At 34.3% G+C, this 23656-nt stretch overlaps 2 protein-coding genes across 4 annotated transcripts; one reads left to right on the top strand and one right to left on the bottom strand.

Annotated features, from left to right (window-relative positions):
• Positions 1-1557: 1557 nt before the first annotated feature.
• LOC18098631 (CST complex subunit TEN1) lies at positions 1558-4908 on the bottom strand. 3 transcript variants are annotated; one of them, XM_052453138.1, is made up of 4 exons: positions 4699-4908; positions 4183-4329; positions 1971-2124; positions 1558-1890 (listed from the first exon to the last, which is right to left on the bottom strand). In XM_052453138.1, the coding sequence occupies exons 2-4, from the start codon at positions 4284-4286 to the stop codon at positions 1759-1761; spliced, it is 390 nt and encodes a 129-aa protein (XP_052309098.1). In that variant the 5' UTR covers positions 4287-4329; positions 4699-4908; the 3' UTR covers positions 1558-1758. The 3 variants fall into 3 exon arrangements, with proteins under 3 accessions (XP_052309098.1, XP_052309099.1, XP_024456823.1); XM_052453139.1 differs by having other exon boundaries at positions 4183-4304; XM_024601055.2 differs by having other exon boundaries at positions 1558-1878; positions 4699-4890.
• An 8464-nt stretch (positions 4909-13372) lies between these two features.
• On the top strand, positions 13373-22517 carry LOC7471517 (topless-related protein 3). Its single transcript, XM_024601316.2, has 25 exons — positions 13373-13664; positions 14289-14468; positions 14557-14670; positions 15007-15165; positions 15604-15781; positions 15880-16009; positions 16447-16559; positions 16685-16820; positions 16920-17029; positions 17185-17254; positions 17324-17397; positions 17475-17570; positions 17648-17740; positions 18095-18222; positions 18387-18621; positions 18703-18870; positions 18959-19045; positions 19490-19642; positions 19729-19839; positions 19929-20108; positions 20188-20316; positions 20413-20508; positions 21153-21335; positions 21424-21581; positions 21827-22517. Exons 1-25 carry the CDS (start codon positions 13585-13587, stop codon positions 22041-22043), a joined length of 3378 nt encoding a protein of 1125 aa, XP_024457084.1. The 5' UTR covers positions 13373-13584; the 3' UTR covers positions 22044-22517.
• The last annotated feature ends 1139 nt before the right edge of the window (positions 22518-23656 follow it).

Here is a 23656-nt window from a genome sequence, read left to right as displayed (position 1 = left end):
TAGGATTCCAGAAATTGCTAAATTGCTGGTTATGGACTGTGAAATACTTGATTAAAAGATATTAAAATAGTTGTAATAAATTGCTGAGTTTCACCAATTAAAATCCCTAGTTATTTTATACCGTAAAATTTAATTAATTGATGACTCAGTCAGGTCAGATTAATATTAAGATATTGTTATTTTAATGAGTTTTTTATTATAAAAAAAACATAACATTTTAAATAAAAAAAACTAAAAAAAAAACCTTGAAATTAACTATTCAAGTCCCTTTCAGATTTAACTGGATCAACTAATCATAATTTAACTTATTAGATTATTTAAAATTTAAAATTTAACTAGATCAAAGTTTAAAATAATTTGAAAAAAAATTTTTAGTATAAGCCAGTTCCAGGTTGGTGGGTCACTAGATTGACCGCTATGCCCATACAAGTTTAATAACCATAGACGTTAATAAAAACATGTTTGAATTTTTTTTTCATCATCCAATAAAATCCTACCTTCAAAGTTCAAACCCCCACTTTGGTACTTTGCCAACTCACACACAGATTCTCGACAGCAACAAAAAAAGGTTTGAATTTTGAATGACATTTTATGTAAATTCCTCGATGATGCTGGAATCCCTCTCCTTGATAACACTTTCATGACAAGTAATCCACAAATCTAATCCAAAGTTCCCTCTAGACCATGGAACATAACATGATGTTAGAAAGGGATTGCATGAATATTCTAACGAGGGGAACTGATCTCAAACGTCCAAATGCTTGTCAGCTCAATAACATGGACCTCGTCAAACAAAGTGAGAAACGGCAAATTATCATGAAAAAATGGTGCACTAGAGTTCTTTAGCACAAGTGTACAGCCAACGTAGATTGGGATTTGAAGTTCTATAAATGGGCATCTGTCAGTTTCTTGATCCAATCAATGCCTGCTCTAGATTTAGCAGCAGCCAAAAAAGTGGGAACGGTTTCGTCTCATCAATCATGATTATCAGGCTTAGACAGTATGAACATAGCAAGATTTCTCCTAGAACTGTCCACATATAGAAGCCAGACCAAGGCAGAGAAGTTGGCAAGATGCTGCGTATAGAAGATTAGTGTTATCACTGTGAAGATTATCTGCCAGTGATCACAATTTCCAAGTTTCTATGGAAAAGCATGGTTAGAGACCATGTTTGTCTCTAGCCATCATTGCATATAAGCATCTTCACCTAAACAAGAAATAACCTCATGTAGCTTGCAGTCTTGCACTATCACATGACATGATGACAAGAGCTACTGGACAAATTAAACGGTGCTTAAGGAATAAAGATGCGAGAGTACAATCGTTCCCTCACTCTATCATGATGCAGGCAGTTCTATTTAAAAGAAATTCGTGTTTATTCATTTGAAAGAGTGTAGAAAGATTAAAAAATGGAGTCTATTCCATGATTTCACTAGTGCCATAAAAGTAAGCACTTTTATATTTCTTAAGGGTTACCGTGCTGAACACTGTAGCTGTTCCCTTTCAGGCTTGTTGCTGTGCGTATATGATGAGCAAGGAAAATGCAACAAAGACAAGTAGAACCATAAAGCATTTCTAACATTGATAATTGCCAGCTTTTAAATATTCATATCTTGCAAAAGTTGGACACCAAAAAAAAAAAAAAGCTAGAGGAAAGAGAAATCAGCTCCTGGATGTATATATGACGTTCCAGAAATTTACATTGATACGTTTCGTTGTGAAACTATTTTGATGGATCGGTTCAGCATTATGTCAGTTTTAACTAGTTGAATTGTTGAGGTGATCAGCTTGGAACTGTCTTAATAGCTGGAGAGACTGATGATAGAGGCTAAGGTCAATGCCATCAGCAATCCTGCCCACACGTGCCTGCAAGATTGCCTGAAACAAAACCTGATTCCAGTGAGCATTATGGGAGCAGAGGGACAGAGAGACTGTTGCAGCCAGCCCTCGACTTAATATCAAACTCTTACCTCGCTATCAGGTTGAATGAGGAGCTCGCCAATGAACTGGTAGACGGAGCCTATTCGAAAGCTGATGTCTCTCAAGTGTTGAGTGTCAATCTTTAGGGTGGCATTTCCATCAGCAACTACAGCTATGGCTGTCTCCACAGTATACTCTTGTAGCCTAGGAGGAAACAACAGATTGAAGTTTCCAATAATGATTGCAGAATAAAATAATCAGCTCATGATAAGACAGCAAATTCAATATATGTGGTGCAACATTCAATATCTCCTACCTGTACAACCAACACTTAGTTGGAGAAGCATTACAGGAACGTACACTATTGAACTATCTATAATGATTGATCTTGCCTGGCATCCAAGCACCTAATAATATCGATAAAAGTGAAAGATTGGCCCCAAGCAGAATATTCATAACTCGGACACATGAAAATGAGTAGAATCACAATTTTTCAGCGTGCATATGATTGGATAATGATCAGTTTGATAACATGATTGGATAATTTTCAGTTTAACATCATCCACACAAAAATATCTAGAAAACTTCAAGGCATCCCTCTTCACAATCAGACCTCCTACGCAAGCAAAGAACCCCTTTAACTGTAAACAATCAAACGATAGCCTCAGATGTGGCACTACCATGCACATGTAATAGCCTTCAGGCAGCCCTCATACTAAACTAATTTGGTGGGAAAAGGAATGTTAGTCTATTCGCCTTGATTCAGAAGAATGCCCTTGGAAGATTATGGGTCTGATGGATTTTTCTTCAGGAACAAAAACAATGACACGGTATGGGGGGGGGGGGGGGATGAATTACTGTCATGGCACAAAAACAAATGAGAACGTGAAGAAACCAAGAAATAATCTAAGGAGGGAGCATGTTTGTGAATATTGCACATGAGCATCTGCATATGAAACATGTTATTTCATTCATGTAAAAGGAAGACAAGGGTTCTGAATAACTCCTTTCTTTGATGTGTTGTGATGTGGAACAGTGAACAAAAAGAATTAAAGCAAAAGAGAAAGAAGATTTAGAGAAAGAAGCTAAGAATTAAAAGCAAAGAAAGGAAAAAGCCAGGAAGAAAAGAGAATTCAGGAAGGGAAAAATTTGAAAAGCCTGTCATTAAACCCTAACTAGAAAAGTAGAATATAAATACTAAAACCCTAACTAAAACAAGTGATTGGGTTTATAGCCCACTAAATAAAATACCTAATAATAATTAAATCAAACTCAATAAATAAAGTCTAATTAATAAACTTCCACTAAAAATTTGAATAAATTAAACCAAAACATAAGCTAAAGCCCAATCTTTCAATAATTTGGGCTATCATCTATCGTCTATGATCATACGAGTGCGTAAACAATGTTTCAAGTCCGGTGTCCCCACCATGTTGTTTTCTCCAGCCAAAGCTGTGTGACCTCTCTCTCTCTATCTGTGTGTGTGTGTGTGATGACATCAGGTCCTTCCCACTGGTCAGTATCAATTTAAAGTTGTGAGCATTAGATACACTCTGTCCGATTATTTCACTCCACCACCATACTACAATTGCTCATACTGGTGCCACCTCCTCGCCATGCCAAAACTACCTCTTCAATGCCATGACTATCACCTACATGATGACAAAAATGCCGCCTAGCTATCTCACCAACGACTCCTATTCTACTTTGCTGCTACAAAGCAGTTGTCACCAGTCCACAGCAGGTCCATTTCCTCCTCGCCAACATCATTTCTATGATCAGCTCCTTTTTGGTCAATTGTATTGCATCTCCACCTTGACATTGCATCATCACATCAACCTACCTTGTACAACTCTTCACTATCAAACCCTCTTATCCAAATCCCCTCTGTGAAATCCCCTCTTGACACAACCCCATTGCTGTCACTGCCTTTACCACAACATTGCAATGATCACCTGTTTGCCACTACAACCACCCCATTACCACTTCCATCTCGTTTTATCCTCCAACTCGCTACAAGACCGCAATTGAAACCCTCCTTCAAATACAAATACCACTTTCTACCAATAACAAGTGTCATTCAAACCTTATGGAACACTACTTGTGACACTACTATAAGCGTTGCAGATTTTCTAGGGGATTCTCTCGGGGTCCTCGCCAGAAATGCAGACCCCTGTAGAATCCTATTCAGAAACAAACAGCTAATAGTATCCACAAACAGTCAAGTCAGAAATAAATACACACAAGAGACAGAATTCTTACTTTCCAGTGACTCTGACCGAAGCTCCCTGCTTAAAAAAAGGTGAAGATGGGTTGAGTTCTTCTAAAGTCACCAATTCCCCGTGTTTAATTGCCATAGCTGCCATCAAACCACCACACCCTTACTAAAACAAAAAATCCAAATCCTATCTATAAATAAGAAGAAAAAGGAACATAAACTTCATCATAATTGTGCAAAATCACACTCATTCACTCTTGACACTTAAATTTCACGTACTCCATAACCCAAAAGCCAGGATACTGACCAGAAAAACCACCAACAACGAATGGCCCTTTTTCCCTTTTGAGCTATTATCATCAACTGAGATACTCACTAGCCATAATCTCCATTAAAACCCCAAAAACCAAAAACATCTATAAGATTAAACCTGGACCAAAACCCAACAAGATGTGCATATCAAGCAAAACCCACTTCAAAAAATGTGCTCAAGAAACTAATCTACAGACTATAACTCACAGGAACAAGAAAAATATGTATATATTAGAGAAATGTCATACCTTGAATTCTTGTGCGGTGTTGAAGCAGAGATGACTTTCCCGGGCAGCACTGACAGCGCGGGAGGGAAAGAGAGAATAAAGAAGCTATATTTATATACGGTGAGGGAGCTGGGCTTCTATTTTCGGGCTCAAGGTGAATACGATGTGGACCGAATCTAGTAGCCGGTTTGGTTCCCGGGTGCTCCCCGTTCTTGGATGAGTGGTCCCACGCGGTGCACCATTGATACTGCGGCTAATTATTTTTAAATGAGGAGTTATTATATGAATTTAGTTTATTGTTTAGAATTATAGACTAGCAAATAAAACACTTGTAGTTGATTAAATTTATCCAAGTCATCGATTTAGTAAATTGTATTTAAAATATGAATTATTTTTGTTTTTAAATGATAAATTATTATATGAATTTAGTTCATTATTTAAAATTATAGACTGACAAATAAAACACTTATAGATAATTAAATTTATCCAAGTCATCAATTTAGTAAATTGTATTTAAAATATTAATTATTTTCACGTTTTAAGAGTACGATCATAACTGTAAAGTAAAAAGATTAATAATTCATCAATGGATAAATTTGATGACGTGGAAAGATTTTATTAGTTTGGTCTAAGATGATAAATTAGATTCACCTGGTAATTTCTTTTTTCAAAGTCTTTTTTTGTTAGGAATTTTTCTTTAGTTTTGATATGAGAATATAACAGATATTAAAAAAATATCATATTATTTTCATAAGTAATTTAATACAAATCAATAATCCACTGTAGATAGAAACGAGCAACCTATACACGAATTTTTAAAAAAATCTAGTTAAATATATATTTTAAATCTTTATATTTTTTAAAAATAATAATATTTAACCAGGCCAACCGTGACTAAGTTTTCTCTTCGGGTAATCTTAAATATGCATTTTATATACTAGCCCCGTGCATTAAAATAAGTTTAATTTTTTTTTATATTAACTTTAAGACTTAATCTTGAAAATTAAGGAATTTAATATTTTTTTCAGCTATTAGACCAATTAAAATTTCCACGATGATATCACCACTTGTTTCTTGACGAGCTGGTTTAATTTTTTTTAATTAATATGGATATTTGGATTAGATTGCGTGTATCTCGATTAATTTTAAGGGTCCTGAAATTAACGATTATGTAGGTATCCAATGGTCCTAAAATTTATAAGATTCAAACTAATAATATTTTAAATTAAATTTAGAATATGATCAATAAAGTTATATCTCATTATGATATCACCACTTGCTTCCTAAGGAGCTGGCTTGAGCCCAGAATATTCGAGTAAATACAAGACTTCCCTGGATCCAGACATCAACTAAGCTCTTTCGTTGGATTTGATTGTCGAACCCTGGCCAGCATTCTGCCCTTTTATCCCTTCTAGTCCTCGTCGAAAACATGATACGAGGGCCACTTGACAATTTCTTGACGTCACAACGTGTATGAAGTACGAATTATAAAGGAGAATTCTAGAATAAGCCTTTCAAATAATAGTAAGATGATGGAGAAATGCATGTGTGGAAAAATGTTGCCTCTGATTTTTACACCAATGATCACAATTCTTAAACACAAACAAATTCAATAAATTTATCAAAAAAAAAATAACCCATGATTTAAAGTCTAACCATAATTGAATTTTAACCGAATCAGATTGGATATTAACTCGGTTGGTATAATTATATTTTTAATAATTTGGTTAAATTCAATAAAACTTGAATAATATCATTTTAATAAAAAATAATTCATCTCGGAAATTGGTATGATAACCCGGTAACAAATGTAAGCTGGGGTGACCGCTTCACGTGTGTATTCCACAAGAAGTAGCCATTCTATCATGGATTACAGCCATTCTATTATGAAACAAGGTGAATGAGTGGAGGCAACGGTTCGAGCCTCGAGGGAAACAACTTTTAGAATTTTGAAAAAGGTTTGCTACTTTGCTTGTAACGCACTGCATTTCAATCTTGTCATTGTACTGATAAAATGTTCTACCTAAATATACACATCAATATATCCAGGAGATGCATATATTTTCTTTTTTCTTTTTCCTTTTCCTTTTCTTTTTTTAGTTAATGCATCTGTTTTTAAAAATAAATTTTAATTAAAAATATATTAAAATGATTTTTTTATTGATGCATTAAAAACATATATAAAAATATTAATTTAATATTTTTTAAATAAAAAATATTTTAAAAAATAAATTGAACTGCATTACCAAACATATATTGATTTTAAACTAAGTTCTTTGCAAGCTGGGATATTTGTGTGTTTAGTAATTTTAAATTATTATTTTTTTGTTATTTTTGTAATATTACTGTGTAGCTCAAAATTAGTCAACTAAAACAATTAAAATCAAAACATGCAAGCGATGGATACCTAAGAATTTGAACGAGGAGAAGAAACTTAAGAAGGGATGTCATGGTCCAAGGCTGTCTCATTCGATTAAACAAGCATGCAACTTGTCTTGACAGCTTCCAACAGCCTATCCTACTATTGTTAGCTAACTCTCTTGAAATTGGCATTTAACCGTTATATAGTAATAGATGTTAAACTGGCTAATTAAGTTAATCTATAAAAATTATGATCTGAAACATAAGGTTTTAAGCTGGATTGAATAAAAATATAGATTTTATTAAATTCAATTAACTCGATTAAATTTTGACTAGACATTTCAGGTTAGTATTAAGACTTTTTTTTTAAATAAAGTGATATTATCTAAAAAATAATAATAATAATTGATACAAATTAATCTGACAATTCAATAATACATGCCCGGAACAATGTCCCCTTCCACTCAGTCACGTGAGACTCTTCAAGACATCGCTTGTTTTCTAGGTTTTTTCATTCATTGACTCGCTACCTATGCAAATTAAACCCAAAAGACATGTGAGATTTCGTTACATCTCTACATGTAATTATACCACGTGACCATTTGGCTTGGATGGTAAGTGATTTAATGTATATTGTTGAATTTGTTTTTTTTTACTAACACAAGTGTTCATGTATTTCGACTAATTTCACAGGTCCTAAGGTTAACGATAATGTAAATCTTTAGTGACAATAAAAAAACTTGAACTCATAATTATTGGAAAGCAAACTCAAAATCTGATCAGTTGAATTATCTTTCAATATTATATTATTGAATAATAATAATAATAATCATATATAGGCTACAGAGCCAAAGTTACGAATATAAATTCAAACATCAACAATACAAAATCCGAAAGGCAAATTACAGTAATATTCACATTCCTAATAGTTTTTTAAAATTATTATTACTCTTATTATTCAAGCTGGAGAGTAGTTTTCCATGACACCAGAGCTTTCTATCGTTAGCTCTCAGCTGTGACTCTGGCTCCAGTCATGTCAACTTCTTTTTTTGAATGCTTGCCTGATATTTTGGTCACGGTTTACTGTTGAGCTTGGCGTCTTTTGAACCAAAATCATATCCCAATACATGTCATAATAGAAAAGAAAAACTACAATAATATAGATGATTTATTTGAAAATCTGATCGAGAAAAGAAAATGCAGCAAGAAAAATGCACCATGGCGGAAAAACTCGACCTGGATGGATCGAGTTTTATCCTTAATTTTTTTAAAATTTGATCAGATCAACATTGTCTTGACTGTTTTAAAAAAGTTAATAATTTTTAATTGGGTTTTGTATTGGATGAGTTTTAAACAAAGTTAATATCTTGATTTGTTTTTTTAATTTAAATCAGTTTAGGAATAAGAATAAATTCGAGTTTTATAATTGAGATTTTAATTGATAAATTAAAAAAAGTTTTTTTTAATATATATATACGCGCGTGTGTGTAGATATTCAAGTAAAGGCATGGTTTTTGCTTTATTTTAATTATTATTTTTTTTATGGAAAGACAACGAAGGAGGTGCCTGATTTGCAAGGTTAGTCGAGAAAATATCCACGCACCATCTGTGATTATTCCTCCAGCACTCGTGTATAATTTATTCGGTTCAATGGATGTGATGTGGGCAGATACCAGTCACTGCATCACTCTTTCAAACCGCGCGCACCAGCTCTTCACAAGGGAGTTTTTCTTGACCGTTTTGGCAAACCATGTTAGGAAGTGTTTTAAAAATGTGTATGACTTTATAAATTGTTAAATTAATATTTTTTTAATCATTTTTTATTTTTAAAAACATCTAGAAACAAAAATTATTGGACTCTCGAACATACATAATTGTGATACTGCTTGCATTATGAAAGGTTTATTGATCCTAATTATCCCTCGTGATTTTAATTTCATAGGCCAGTTTAATGTGAAAGACGTGTTTTTAATATTATCAAGGATTTATTTTAAACTAGCATGTAAATTATTTAGATGATACTCGTGATTGTGGTAAAAATGAAGGTGGGTATTTAACGTTACATTTGGCACACCTAATTCATTCAATAAAAACCTTGGATCATCTAATCAAACCAATTTCCTTCCTCTTTGTTTTTCAATAAAAAAAAAATAATACCATTTTATTTTTATTTAAAAAAAATAAAAACCTCACATATTACTAATAAATTTTGAATTGGGTTAGGTTAACTCCATCAAATCAATTAGGTTGATTGAGTTGCATGTGGTATTTTGATTTTTCTAGAAAGAACCTGAAAGAAAAAGTTGCATGTAAAATAACTAATTTAATTTAAAATTTTAAATTAATAAAAGAGATTTTAATGCATAATTTATATTAATATCTAATATATTTTCTTAAATAAATTTTTTTAAACTTGAAACTTATACAAACTTATATTATTTTATAATTAATTTTTATCTTTTTTGCTCTCATGTCCCTATATATATATAAAAAAAGTATTTAACAATGTAGTTTTTATTCACGGCCAGTATCCCTAGACCTGGCCTAATGTTGGTGGTCCGATTAAATCAATTATTAACTGTAATTAGTCGTGATCAATGGTTGCAGCCAACAAGCATGCAACTATCTTTAACAATCAATGATGGTTAATTTACAATATCAAGTGAAGTGGATTGATGTATATATTTGGCCCGATTGGATGTGATGGATCAAAATAGAGTTTTTCTTTATTTTTCTTTTTATATATATATATATATATATATATATATATATATATATATATATGCATGCCTGGGCCTATATGTATTTGACGCAGAGAAATAGAGTTTTTTATTTTTTTAAAATATCTTTAATAATTTTAACAATTATATAATTAGTGTCTATTTGGTATCATGATAGCTTACATTTTTTAAGATGCATTAGATTATTTTTTATCTAAAAAACATTAAATTAAATTTTTTCAAGTGTTTTTTTTTATAATTTTGACATGTTAATGTAAAAAATAAAATATAAATATAAAAAAAAATATTATTTTAATATATTTTTAATTAAAAAATACTTTTAAAAAATATTATGTAAATATGGATATGATAAAGTAAGGATGAAAAGTGTAATTTTCTTTTTCATGAATCTGCTAATTTCCTTCACTTGTTTAACAATTAAAGATATTTTCAAATTAGTTTGTACATCAATAATTTTTGTACTTTATCTTCATTTATACTTAAAAGTAAATTTACATGTATATTTATTTTATAGTAGGTTTGATATGGCGATACATTATATTTTTTTAAAATATCTTTTAATTTTAATTTTTTATATTTTTTACTTTTAACTTAAAAACTTCAAAATTATAAAAAAAAAACATATAAAAAAATATTAATTTAATATTTTTTCAAATAAATAATAATATAAAAAATAAACTAAAACGTGAAAACAGATCACTCAATTGATAGAGACATGAGATAAGGTACGCGCATCATAAAAATAAAATATTTTATATTCATCGAATAAATTTAATCAAGGTGATTTTTAGACACCTTTATCTCCGTTCTGACCTCATCCTCGCATGAATATTATTCAGCCAGGCTCTTTAGCAATAAAATATTAAACAAAGTAGCGCGTGAAAACACAATCAAGCATCGAGCTTTGGGAAAAACAATTGCGACTGCGACAAAAACAAAGAGCTTTGGAAACTTTCTGTCACTAGCATGGTAGCATTATGACGCGCACATCGATAGCACCACACGAAACTTTCACGTAGAGCCAAAAGTACCGACGCTCCGAACCAAGCGCGTTACCGCGTGAACTATATGACGCAAAGTACGCGACATGTGGCATTTAGAACCAGTAGTTTACCCACTGAAGTGTGCCCCTACTCGTCTAGACACATGTCCACTCCGTGTTTGTTTCCCTGTTTCCTTAATGGCGTCTCCAAGAGGTCATTGTACTTTGCATGGTCCCTCGAATTTCATATTTATTTAAATCAATCCTTATATTTATTTCTAGCCAAATTAATTTTTTTAGCTCGCTAAAAAAGATGAGTTGGGTCCAATTACATGGCTATTTACTTCAATGATTTCGTAAATGCAAGGATATATATTTTTTATTTCATAAAATAATCCAATCAATTGCTTCGAAACCGGGGACAAAGCTAGAATTTGTAGCTATTAAAATAAAAAATACCCTTTGCATGTTTCTTTTATCTCTTAAAAGGCTAGCATGTCATGAAAACACGAATAAAAAATCAAAATAAATACATATTAATTGTATATCTTAGTATCATGGTATGCATTTTTTTCCTTCAATACATATAATTGTTTCATATTTTAAATTATATTGAATTATTCTATTTAACTTTGTCCTAGATCGAATATGAAAAGTATTCAACTTTTAATACCTAGGATTTTTAACTCAATTCATAAAAAAATAACTCGAAAGCAATTAAAGCTAAATCTAATCTCAACCACCATGTTAGTGTTTGAAGTCTTTGTTTTTGCGTTTCAAATTAGTTTTTTTAAAAATTTAAATTTTTTTTCTTTGAATTTTTTTTTGCTGTGTTTTCATATTGTTTTAATATGCTGATGTAAAAAATAATTTTTTATAAAATATTATTTTAAAATATTTTCAAACAAAAAATTACTTAAAAAAACAACAATTTCCATAATAATAAACATCAAGCTAAATGTGCTCGGTTTGACTTGGCTTGGCTGCATCAATAGATTCAATTAATGCCAATGTGGTCCCAAATTGATGAAAAATAAAGTATAACTGTTGATTTTTCTAAAATTTAATTATCAGGGGACCTCTATGATTTAAATCAGCTTTTGAAAAGCTTGACCATGAAAGTTAAAACCGCATTGAATAAATCATAACCCGCGATATGATAAGAGATTTTGATAAAATTTCCACGAGAATGAAAAAAAGCGAAGGAGACGTAACGGTACTGACAAAATGATCATAAAGGTGAGACATTTTACAGTAGACCCGTGACTAGAGTGAGGAAGGGGTCTTACAAATAAAGTGCTTGAGGTTTTGCTTTGTCGGGGCAAAGTTGGGAATGAGAAGGACAGTTGAGGTATTTTATTGATTGGGAGAGATTTGGATTGGTAGATTACTCGCCTTTGGTGGTTTCTTGACATCGTTATCGTGCGTGGCCCTGGTCCAGGTAGATCAAAAGAAGTTGTTTTAAAAAACAAAATAAAAAAAATCTCACAATTCATCTATCAGGTTAATGTCGTGGGTCGGCAAGTTATGCCCCCTCATGGGCGAAAGTACTATCTAAAAATATAGTCTACTTAATTTTTAATTTTTTTTAATTTATTTTTAATATCAGTATATTAAAATAATATAAAAATATTAAAAAAATAAAAATAAAAAAGTTAAAATTCACTTATTTGACCCCAAGTAATCCAAGTTTAATAATTATTGTCCTTGGTATAATGAAGAGCTATCAATATTTTTCTTTCTTGTTTTGTTTATTCCCATATTAATCTGGTTTTTTTATATTTTAGATTAATATAGGTGTTCGGACCAGCTTGCACTCATCTTGACTAATCTCACGGATCATGAAGTTAATGATCATGTAAGCCTCCAGTGCCCCTAAGGTTTGTGAAATTCAAACTGGTGATTTTTAAGAAATAAATTAAGAACCTGATCAATTGAGTTATACCTCTCAATATTTATCTAGTTTTATTTCATTTCATTGAATGTAACAGTTTTTAATGATCATTTTTTTTTTCATACATGATAAATTACAATTTTTAACGAATTTGAGACCTCAAATTCTTCTTTTTCAGTAACATTGTTGAGAGTTCAAATTCAATTTGAACTCGTTTATTATTACTTTTAATAACAATACTTTGAAAGTGTTATCTCGTAATCATAATCACCGTATATAAAAGATTTATAATAAAATATTCATATATACCACATTGATGAAATAGCTTAGGAGGGGATGCACCTTAAAGATGGCTGGAAAAATATTTTTTAAAATCAACCTGTCGCCATCAGCAGCAAAGACTATTTTTTATATATAAAAAATCAAACATATAGAACAAATCGTGGAATCTTCAAGAATTGATTAAATCGCGATAAATTGAAAAAAGCGAAAGCGCCGTACCATCGAATGGGTGGGGGCCCGACTGGACGTATGTGGCGAATATTCACTAGATTTGAATTTGTGGTTTCGAATCCGCGCCACCACTCAGCACTACTTATCAGGATACGCAGACAAGAAAGCTATATAAGCTCTCGTACCTATCAGATAAATAACTCTACTTATCAATAACTCTACTTATCACTGATAGGTCAGTAGATATAGAAATAAAGACTCCTGTACAACGCATCGAAGATAGCGAGGCCAAGTCTCTTTTATCCTCTCTCTCTCTCTCAAGAAACGCAGCCTTGAAACCCTAGAAGTTGCCTCGATTTCCGTTCTCTGCATAGGTTCAATTAAGCTCCGAGTCGCCTAATCTTGCTTAATTAAGCGTAGATTTGGTAGTAATTAGCGTGTATGCAGAGCTAGTTTGATTGATCGATCGAAAGAAAATGTCGTCTTTGAGTAGAGAATTGGTGTTTCTCATACTTCAGTTTCTTGAAGAAGAGAAATTCAAGGAGTCTGTCCACAAGTAAGCCCCTGTCTCTCTTTCTGTATGTATTTTTGTACGTATCGGTGTATTTTTGTGCGTATACTTGGACGTGCTTGTGTTTGTGTGTGAAAGTAGTGGATTTTCGTGCGTTATGGCAAGTAAGCCTTGGTTTCTGTATCCTTATGTGTACTTTGTAGGTAATTGTGTATTTTTTGTGTATTTTTTGGTCTTTTTTTTTGTATGTTATGTCTGTGTGGATATTGAACTGTACTGTGCTGGATGGATTTGTGATTGTTAAGTTATAGATGGAGTGATAAGTACTTTTTGTTAAGGTTAGTTAAGTGGTGGTGGTGGTGGTTTTTTTGGCTGTTCATGGAAGTTGAAAATTTATAATTGTTGAATTTCATTTTTAAAAGACTTGAACAAGGCAGTTGGATTAGATGTAGTTGAGTGGTGTGAGTTTCTGTATCATTGAGCTTTGAGTGATGAAAAGAGTTGGAATTTTGCTGGGCTGAGAGTAGGGTTTTTAATTTACTTTTTGATTGGGATAATTTAAAGTGTAAAAGTTGAAATATTTGTGTTTCAGATTGTAGTTTGGTTCTTAATATTTGCGAGTTAATTGATTGGGAAATTTTGAATTGATGCAAATGCTGTGTAATTTAGGCTCGAGAAGGAATCGGGGTTTTACTTCAACATGAAGTATTTCGAGGAGAAAGTGCTGGCTGGAGAATGGGATGAAGTTGAAAAGTACTTAGCGGGTTTTACCAAAGTTGATGATAACAGATACTCAATGAAGATATTTTTTGAAATCAGGAAACAGAAGTATCTTGAAGCGCTTGATAGGTAAATTGCGTCTTAAATTACAGGCAAACTTTCTGACTCTAATTTGGAAGAGTTATATTCACTGTTTTTGTTCGATTCCTGCTTACAGGCAAGACAAGGCGAAAGGTGTTGAAATTTTAGTGAGCGATTTGAAGGTATTCTCGACATTTAATGAGGAACTGTACAAAGAAATCACTCAGCTTTTAACTCTTAACAATTTCAGGTAATTTTTTCTCTCATTAAGCTATTTTGGTTATCTAGCCAGGTTTGATATCATAATTTAATTTCCTTTTTGACCGGTTTTGTTGCTTAATGTTGGAAAAATCTAGGATTTGAATATTGAAATTCATCAACTGGTTGGCAAAATGGTAATGATAGCTTAGCTGGGCTTAATTCCTGTTCATTTTCAACTATTGTTTATTGTCTTTTTTCTTCCCCACATTTTCTTTCTTCTAAAACTAGTGAAGACGTGTGGTACTTGTAGGGGCTGTATTCACGGAGTTGTTTTCTTACATGAATCATGGAACCACAGAAAACTCTAATTTGTTAATTAATACAGGGAAAATGAGCAACTATCCAAGTATGGCGACACTAAAACAGCTCGTAGCATTATGTTGGTAGAGTTAAAAAAGCTTATTGAAGCAAATCCTCTCTTTCGTGATAAGCTTGCGTTTCCTACCTTGAAGTCATCTCGATTGAGGACCCTAATCAATCAGAGGTAAAGTTGTTATAGCATTGGATGAATAATAAACATATGTGATATTAGAGCATTTGGTTTATCATGAACTGCCGATTTATGCTATACTTGGTTTGTTATATTTGGATGTGATTCTGCATTTTTCACATTCTTTTGTGTGGAAGATGTGCTTTTCTTTATCATAGAACATAGTTTATTAAATTAGTATAGCCAGAGTCCACATTTTTTGCACTAATATGCTATTAACTCGGGATTGTGAAGTTTTCAGTTGAAATACTTGATGTTTGACCATGTTGCATACAGTAATGTATGATTTCCTTCGAAACCAAAGGGGATTGTTGTTGTTTTTCTATATTGTTGTTGTTTTTCTATATTGTTCTTGTTTGACTGCTTCTATGATTTCCATTATTTGCGCCATATCAATGTTTGACGTTGTATGTGACTACTTGGTCATTGCAGTTTGAACTGGCAGCACCAGTTATGCAAGAATCCAAGGCCGAACCCAGACATTAAGACTTTATTCACAGACCACACATGTTCACCTATGAATGGTCCTCTTGCTGCTGCACCTGTCAATCTTCCAGTCGCTGCTGCTGCTGCAAAGCCTGCTGCATATACTCCTCTTGGGGCTCATGGTGTATGATATCTTGAACTTTTTAATTTTCTAACCCAGAACAAGCTTTAGATTGTGAGGTGTTGATCACTGAACATTTTTTTTTTTTTTTTTTGTATTAGCCCTTTCCAGCTACTGGTGCAGCAGCTAATACTAGTGCTTTAGCCAGTTGGATGGCAAATACTTCCGCTTCTTCATCTGTCCAAGCAGCTGTTGTTACTGCATCGTCAATTCCTATTCCACAAAATCAAGGTTTGCAATTTCATTGAGTTGGAGGTTGCTTTCTAGCAAATACATGTTACTGTAAAGAGAGTGAAAACTGATAAGCTGAGGAACTAAAAAAAGAAAAAAAGAAGAAGAAGCAGAAGAGAGGGATAGAAATATGCTGAAACAACATCAAATTCTCTCTGATTTCGATATTGACACATGCTTACTGAGTACACATCTTTGGAGCCAAAATGGCCCTTTACTCCTGATTCTTATTATTTTCTTGTATTTTGCTGGAGAAAGAAGGATAGGTTGGGATGGGTTTCATGAATTTCTTTTATTTCTTCTGTTTTGAATGCCTGTTTGATTCCATCTCCTTTTAGTTAACCAGAGAATGTAAATTGGGAAATATGGTTGCATGGGAATTGGGAAATAACGGTTAAGAAGTTAACTCTTGGTTAACATGCTTGATTGTCTCTCAGTTCCAGTCTTGAAACGTCCAAGAACACCACCAACCGCCCTGGGCATCGTTGATTATCAGAATCCTGATCATGAACTAATTAAACGTCTCCGGCCTGCCCAATCTGTTGAAGAGGTATTTTGAGCTGATTTTGCTCCAAATATGCAACAATTCACAATGTTGTTTTGTCATTATGCTTACTGTTCTTAACTTAGCTTTTGTTGTTTCATTCCTAATGTTGGATGACCTCACCTTTTTAGGTCACATATCCAGCATCTAGACAACATGCATCTTGGTCTCTGGAATACCTGCCAAGGACAGTAGCTTTTTCCTTGCATCCAGGGTCAGCTGTCATGAGCATGGATTTTCACCCTTCTCACCACACATTGCTTCTTGGTATTTCTATGTGTATTGGTGATTTATGTCAAATGATCATACGGGAATACATTACTGCGTTCCTGTCCCCCTCTTTAACTTATTGTGTCATTTGAACAGTTGGTTCTGTTAATGGTGAAATTACACTTTGGGAACTCATCTCACGGGAGAGGTTGTTTTCGAAGCCCTTCAAGATTTGGGACATGTCAGCTTGTTCATTGCAATTTCAGGTCCTCTCTGATATCCTTTTGTACTGTACTTGTACTGGTATTTTTTCTTCACATTATTGCTGCATTTTTGCGTTTCATGGGATATCTTTGTTGTGACTTGTGACATGGGAATTTGAAGCAACTAATTTGTGGGTCTTATATGTAATATCTTGCAGGCGTCTGGTTTCAAGGATGCCTCAATTTCTGTTACCCGTGTTGCATGGAGTCCTGATGGAAATTTTGTGGGTATGTGACACTTGTTAGATAAAACTTTTAAGGTGTGCTGTTAGCATCTTAATGTTTTTGCTGTTACAGGGGCTGCATTTAATAAACACTTGATTCACTTGTATGCTTATAATGGACCAAATGATCTGCGCCAGCATTTAGAGGTTAGTCAATCTATTGTTGATTGTGCCTGTTGGACTAAATCTGTAACTATACTATTGACTTGCCTTTGTCATTGCAGATTGATGCCCATGTTGGTGGTGTGAATGATTTGGCTTTTGCTCATCCAAACAAACAACTATGTGTGGTCACCTGTGGAGATGACAAGCTAATAAAGGCAATATATATAATGTGTCATAAGAGTTTTTAATTAAATTTGGGTTCCAACATTATCTAATGAAAGTAGTGAAACAGGTGTGGGATTTAACAGGACGGAAGCTGTTTAATTTTGGAGGTCATGAGGCACCGGTTTATAACATTTGTCCACACCACAAAGAGAACATCCAGGTATCTCAAATGGAAGCAGAGGGCTCAACTGTTTTTCTTTTGACTTTCCTCTTCTCATTGCTGTTTGGGAATTAAATAAAGCTATCTATTTTTTTTTTTTTTTTGTAATTGATGACTTGGTTCCCTGGAACGATGGTTGTGTTATCAGCATGCACACAAACCACTTTCAGAATCCTTTTTTCCATGTGGATGCCAGCCTATCATCTACTCATCTGTATTGATTGATAAACTGGCTATTATTGTTTGGAATGGGATTCAAGTGCTGTGGTGTCAGTTATATTGCTTTTACCAAATTAATATTTCTAGTGAAGTGTTGTGTCTCTGGCACTAACTGTTATAGTTGCATACTTGCAGTTCATATTCTCTACTGCTATTGATGGGAAAATAAAGGCCTGGCTATATGACAATATGGGATCTAGAGTTGACTACGATGCTCCTGGCCGGTGGTGTACTACGATGCTTTACAGCACTGATGGCAGTAGGTAAGATAATTTTATTGTAAATTTGATTGCTGTTTTTCTCCAATTCCATTTTCTACATGTTTGTAAGGTCTGATGAAATTTTCCATGTTGAGCATTGTTCTTTGATCTTCTTCTTCTATATGTTTTTTTTATCAATTATTTATCAAGTTGCTTCCTTTTTCCAGGCTGTTCTCTTGTGGAACAAGTAAAGATGGAGAATCTTATCTGGTCGAATGGAATGAAAGTGAAGGATCGATAAAGAGGAGTTTTGTTGGGTTCAGAAAGAAATCAGCAGGTGTTGTGCAGTTTGACACTACCCAAAACCACTTTTTGGCTGCTGGTGATGATGGTCAGATAAAGTTTTGGGATATGGAGAATACCAATGTCCTCACAAGCACAGATGCAGATGGGGGGTTGCAGGTTATTTTTGTCTTTGGCTTTTTTTTTTTTTGTGGAACACCTCTGCTTTTAATTGTTACTTAATCATGTTAATTGCAACAGACTCTTCCTCGCCTGAGATTCAACAGGGAAGGGAATCTTCTCGCTGTTTCCACAGCAGACAATGGATTCAAGATACTTGCAAATGCTGCTGGTCTCAGATCATTGAGAGCAGTTGAAACTCAATCTTTTGAAGCATTGAGATCACCTATGGAATCTGCTGCTATCAAGGTTACATTGATTTCTTTTAGCAAACTTGTTTCTTTGAAAGCATTTATGTTCTAAGATCTGTCGGAACTCTTTTTTGTTCATTGGTCAGGTTTCTGGTGCTTCTAGCATCGCAAATGCCAGTCCAGTGAACTGTAAAGTGGAAAGGAACTCTCCCGTCAGGCCTTCTCCAATTCTTGTATGTGAACTTTATGTTCTTAACTCTAGTTTTGATTTATCTATGGTTTCTTCAAAATCTGGCATTCTACTTTCAGGCTTGGAGAAGTATTTGAGTTTATTGTTTGCTTGGCCGAAGTTTAATGCATTACCCAGATGCAGTATTAGCTGTGGTTTTAGTTGTTAGCTATTACATGGTAGTGAAGAGGGGGCCATCTATTTATTTCTTTATAACGTGCTCTGTCTGAGTCACCATGTACCCCTGCATGCTGGGCATGATGTTTGCTTAATTCTTTCTTTGCTTGGTGAACAAAGTCACCCGTGAAGAAAATTGGCCCTGGTTTTAAGGCTTTGCCCTGTGTATGATCTTTTTTTCTCCCATGGATATTGTTTTTTGTTAATTTCTAACATAATTGTGCTGTACAAATGATTGAGACTAATTTTTTTTTTCTTTGAATTGTTTAAGAATGGAGTTGATCCTTTGAATAGAAGCATGGAAAAACCAAGAACTGTGGATGATGTAATTGATAAAACAAAACCATGGCAATTGGCTGAAATTGCAGATCCCAGCGAGTGTAGATTAGTTACCTTGCCTGAGAGCGCAGATACCTCCAGCAAGGTGCTTTAAGTTTCATCTAATGTTTATGTTGTTTTGCATGATTTTCTAGTTTAATAAAGTGTCAACCTTCTCATTTTTCTATCCAGGTTGTTCGTCTTCTATATACAAATTCTGGTGTTGGCATGTTGGCTCTAGGAGCAAATGGTATTCAGAAGCTTTGGAAGTGGCCACGCAATGAACAAAATCCAAGTGGAAAGGTAATATGTGGTTAAAATATATAGATATCAATATGTTTAGTTTTTTCTGTCAATGAATGGATTTCTGAAGCAGGTTGGTGTTTAAAAAGGCCACCGCCAGTGTTGCTCCACAGCATTGGCAACCAAACAGTGGCCTTCTTATGACTAATGATGTCTCAGGTGTCAACCTTGAAGAAGCAGTCCCATGCATAGCTCTCTCAAAGAATGACTCATATGTAATGTCAGCCACTGGTGGGAAGGTTTCACTGTTTAACATGATGACATTCAAGGTCTGTCTGCTCATGCATGTCTTGCAAATATAGATAGCCTTGTAATTTTTAGTGTCTCAATGAATTGGTTAATCTGCAGGTGATGACAACTTTCATGTCCCCTCCCCCTGCTTCAACCTTTCTAGCATTCCATCCCCAGGATAACAATATCATAGCCATTGGAATGGAGGATTCAACTATCCACATATACAATGTTAGAGTGGATGAGGTGATTACTTGCTAAAAATCTGACTGCTGATTTTGTCCTTGAAAGACCATTCCCACTCTCTTAACCATATCTAATGTTCCTGCTTTGTTTTTCCAGGTGAAATCAAAATTAAAGGGTCACCAGAAGCGAGTAACTGGTTTAGCCTTTTCCACCAATCTTAATATCTTGGTATCATCAGGTGCTGATGCACAGGTAAATAGGAGCAATGCTGTTTGTTTTTTTTAAAAAATAAAATTGTTAGCTGTTTTTTTTTAATCTATCATAGTGAAGCAGTTGACCATGCCCGAGAGTTTACATTTTGGGTTTTAAATTTTTTAGCTGCTCGTGCACTTGTGTCCGTGGAGATGCTGATTTGATCTATTTACCACTGTTTGCCTAACATCCCATTTATGTGCTCCAATAGGATTGGATTACTGTCACCATAAAGAAGGAAACAAAGATAAAGCATGGATAATATGCCTTTCCTTTTATAGGTTTAACTTAGGACTCATTTTTGTGTTTGTGTAAGAATCAGGAAGTGTTGATGTCAAATGCAATTCATATCATTGATATCATGGATAAAGGAGGTTTAGGGGTAGAACATGGCCATTTTCCAGGCACCGTGGAAGTTGATTTCTGAGTATTTACTTAAAAATTTATGATTTTTGGATATTAACAATCAACACTCAATTACTGTTCAAGCATGTCTTGGCAGATAAATTTCTTTGCTTGTCCTGTCTGTACTTACTAAAGATGTCATGCTATTAAAACCCTTATATCTGAAGACCATGTGACCATTCATGTGTAAAATTGCTTTTGCAACTCATTCCAATCTCCGTAATAACTACTTTTTGCAGCTTTGCATCTGGAGCATTGATACATGGGAGAAGAGAAAATCAGTTGCTATTCAAATTCCTGCAGGAAAGTCACCTACTGGTGACACCCGTGTACAGTTCCACTCTGATCAGACTCGCTTGCTTGTGATTCATGAGACTCAGTTGGCAATATATGATGCCTCCAAGATGGAGCGTATCCGTCAGGTACAAGTTTTGATATAATTTTTTAATTTTTGTTTGCTTTAAGCTGATTCAGTTGTGACATGCATATTCTTTTGATTTTCCTTTGCAGTGGGTACCACAAGATGCTGTTTCTGCACCCATATCTTATGCAGCATACTCTTGCAACAGTCAATTGATTTATGCTACATTCTGTGATGGTAACATTGGAGTGTTTGATGCTGATAGCCTGAGGCTTAGATGCCGAATTGCCCCCTCAGTATACAACGGGTATGTGTTTTTTACCATGCCTTGTACTTGAGTGCTTCATCTGTCTCAATTAGTAGTGTTCCATGCCCCATAGTCTCTTTGATTCACCTAAATCCTGCATGAAACTGCATATCAAACTCTCAACAAATATCTGTTTACTCTTCATTTGCCTTTCTGCTCAAGCAATCTGAAGTTAGAATTTAATGTCTTCTTGATATCCATGCTTGCCCATGATTTTCTTTCTTTCTTTTTTTATTTTTTTGCAGGAGCCAAACTGTGTACCCACTAGTTGTTGCTACGCATCCACTCGACCCAAACCAGTTAGCCTTGGGGTTGACAGATGGATCTGTTAAGGTGATAGAACCCACCGAATCAGAAGGGAAGTGGGGAACGAGTCCGCCTGTAGATAATGGGGTGCTAAATGGTAGGACGACATCATCATCTACTACAAGCAACCACACGCTAGATCAGTTGCAAAGATAAGAATCCTTGCAGTGTGCATTGTATTTGCATATGGGCATCTGTAATTCATCAACATAGAATTTAGTTCCTTAGTCCCTCCCCCTCATATGTCCCTTATCAAAGGTTAGATACACAACATTCTTGTATACTTGTCTAGTTAGCTCTAGTTACTTGATTTTCTCCCCTTTTTTTTCTCATTTTCCCCTACGTATTTGCCCATCTAAACATGTCTTGTATCCATAATTTCTGTCCTTTTCTCCCTTAATAAACTCATTTGTGATTGTGAACACGGTTGCTGCGCATACTCATGGGAGTGGACGTGGGAAGGAAATCTAGAAGTTCAAAACTTGAGTGGCAGGGTTAAAGCTTCAGCATGACTAGTTTTTGTTTCTGTTTCATTTTCTTATATCTGTAAGAATTCATAACAGTGATACGAACAGGTAAATTCCTGACAGGTTATGGGTCAAAATTGGTGAGTGCTCTAAATTTCAAGCATCGAGAAACTCCTGTCGTTTCATCAACTGATAATTTTTCTTCATAATTCAGCCCCGTTTAGCTTTGTGGCCATACATTGTTTTTTTAAAAATTTGAATTTTTTATAAGAAGCAATCTTTACTGGAATCCGGTCTCACGGTCTTTAAGCTGAAACCCGGAGAGTTCTTTTATTCACTTTCCAAGAAAATGGAAGGAAAATGTTGCTGTAGTTGTGAAGTGAAATAGAAGACGGCGTAAACTCAGCACATAAAGATCAAACCCATCGACATATTTCTGGAAGGAAAAATTGACCGCCTCTGATATACCCTGCAAGTTTAATCGGTTTAAATCCAAGTATTTACCATTTTATCCTTGCATGTGATGTTCTTAATCAAAATTAGGGGTGTTCAAAAAAACCGATTAACCGAGAAAACCAGAGAAGAATTAACTGAACAAAACGAACCGAGATGAAAAACCAATTAAACCGATTTTTAAAACCATAAATTTTAACAGGTCCGGTTTGGTTTTGGTTTTAGTTATAAAACCGATAAACCGAACCGAACCAACCAAAAAATCATAAAAAACCCGCTGGCAGCCAAGGAGTATAAATAGTTAATTAACCTAACCCTACCTAACATAACCCCCTCTCTCTCCTGCCTTCACAAACTCCCCTTCCCTCACAAAAAACCGCCGTCTGTGGCAAAGACTGCAATGCAACCATCTTTCCACCTCAAAAATCATTTTTCTTTTCCCTTTCAAGTTTTCAACTACATGCAGTGGTTGCATTCAGGGCTCTTACATTTGGGTGGCAAGCTATTGAGATGGCTTTTAAACCCTTCCTCGACAAGGCTCTTTCCGCCATGAACAAGTCTGATCCTGCTCGAGATCTCGATGGTGATGATGATTTTGCTGATCGCAAAGAGAAGGGCTCCCTCTCTGAATCTGATGCTTTTTTCTCTGATGAGAACCCAGCAGTTGCTTGATGATGATAGCTATGATTTTTGAATACTAGTTATTTGGTTAAATTTATATATAAAAAAGGGCTGGGGGTAGAAATCAGAGATCAATACTCAATGGTGTTAGTTATAGTCTTATGTGGGTTTAGATGCCAGGGATTTGAATGAGTTTTTGGTTCTACCATGTTGAAGTTCTTAATCTCC

The sequence above is a fragment of the Populus trichocarpa genome, chromosome 5, assembly GCF_000002775.5.
Source record: "Populus trichocarpa isolate Nisqually-1 chromosome 5, P.trichocarpa_v4.1, whole genome shotgun sequence".
NCBI classification, from domain to species: domain Eukaryota; kingdom Viridiplantae; phylum Streptophyta; class Magnoliopsida; order Malpighiales; family Salicaceae; genus Populus; species Populus trichocarpa.
Note: the sequence above shows the minus strand (reverse complement) of the source record. Positions and strands in the feature narration are given on the sequence as shown.

Coding starts and splice junctions, on each gene's coding strand:
- LOC18098631 (XM_052453138.1), bottom strand. CDS start 4,286: ATGGCAGCTATGGCAATTAAACACGGGGAATTGGTGACTTTAGAAGAA. Junction 2,125..4,182: donor TCGGTCAGAGTCACTGGAAA/GTAAGAATTCTG, acceptor GTTTCCTCCTAG/GCTACAAGAGTATACTGTGG. Junction 1,891..1,970: donor TCATTCAACCTGATAGCGAG/GTAAGAGTTTGA, acceptor CACTGGAATCAG/GTTTTGTTTCAGGCAATCTT.
- LOC7471517 (XM_024601316.2), top strand. CDS start 13,585: ATGTCGTCTTTGAGTAGAGAATTGGTGTTTCTCATACTTCAGTTTCTT. Junction 13,665..14,288: donor TTCAAGGAGTCTGTCCACAA/GTAAGCCCCTGT, acceptor TGTGTAATTTAG/GCTCGAGAAGGAATCGGGGT. Junction 21,336..21,423: donor AGATGGAGCGTATCCGTCAG/GTACAAGTTTTG, acceptor TTTCCTTTGCAG/TGGGTACCACAAGATGCTGT.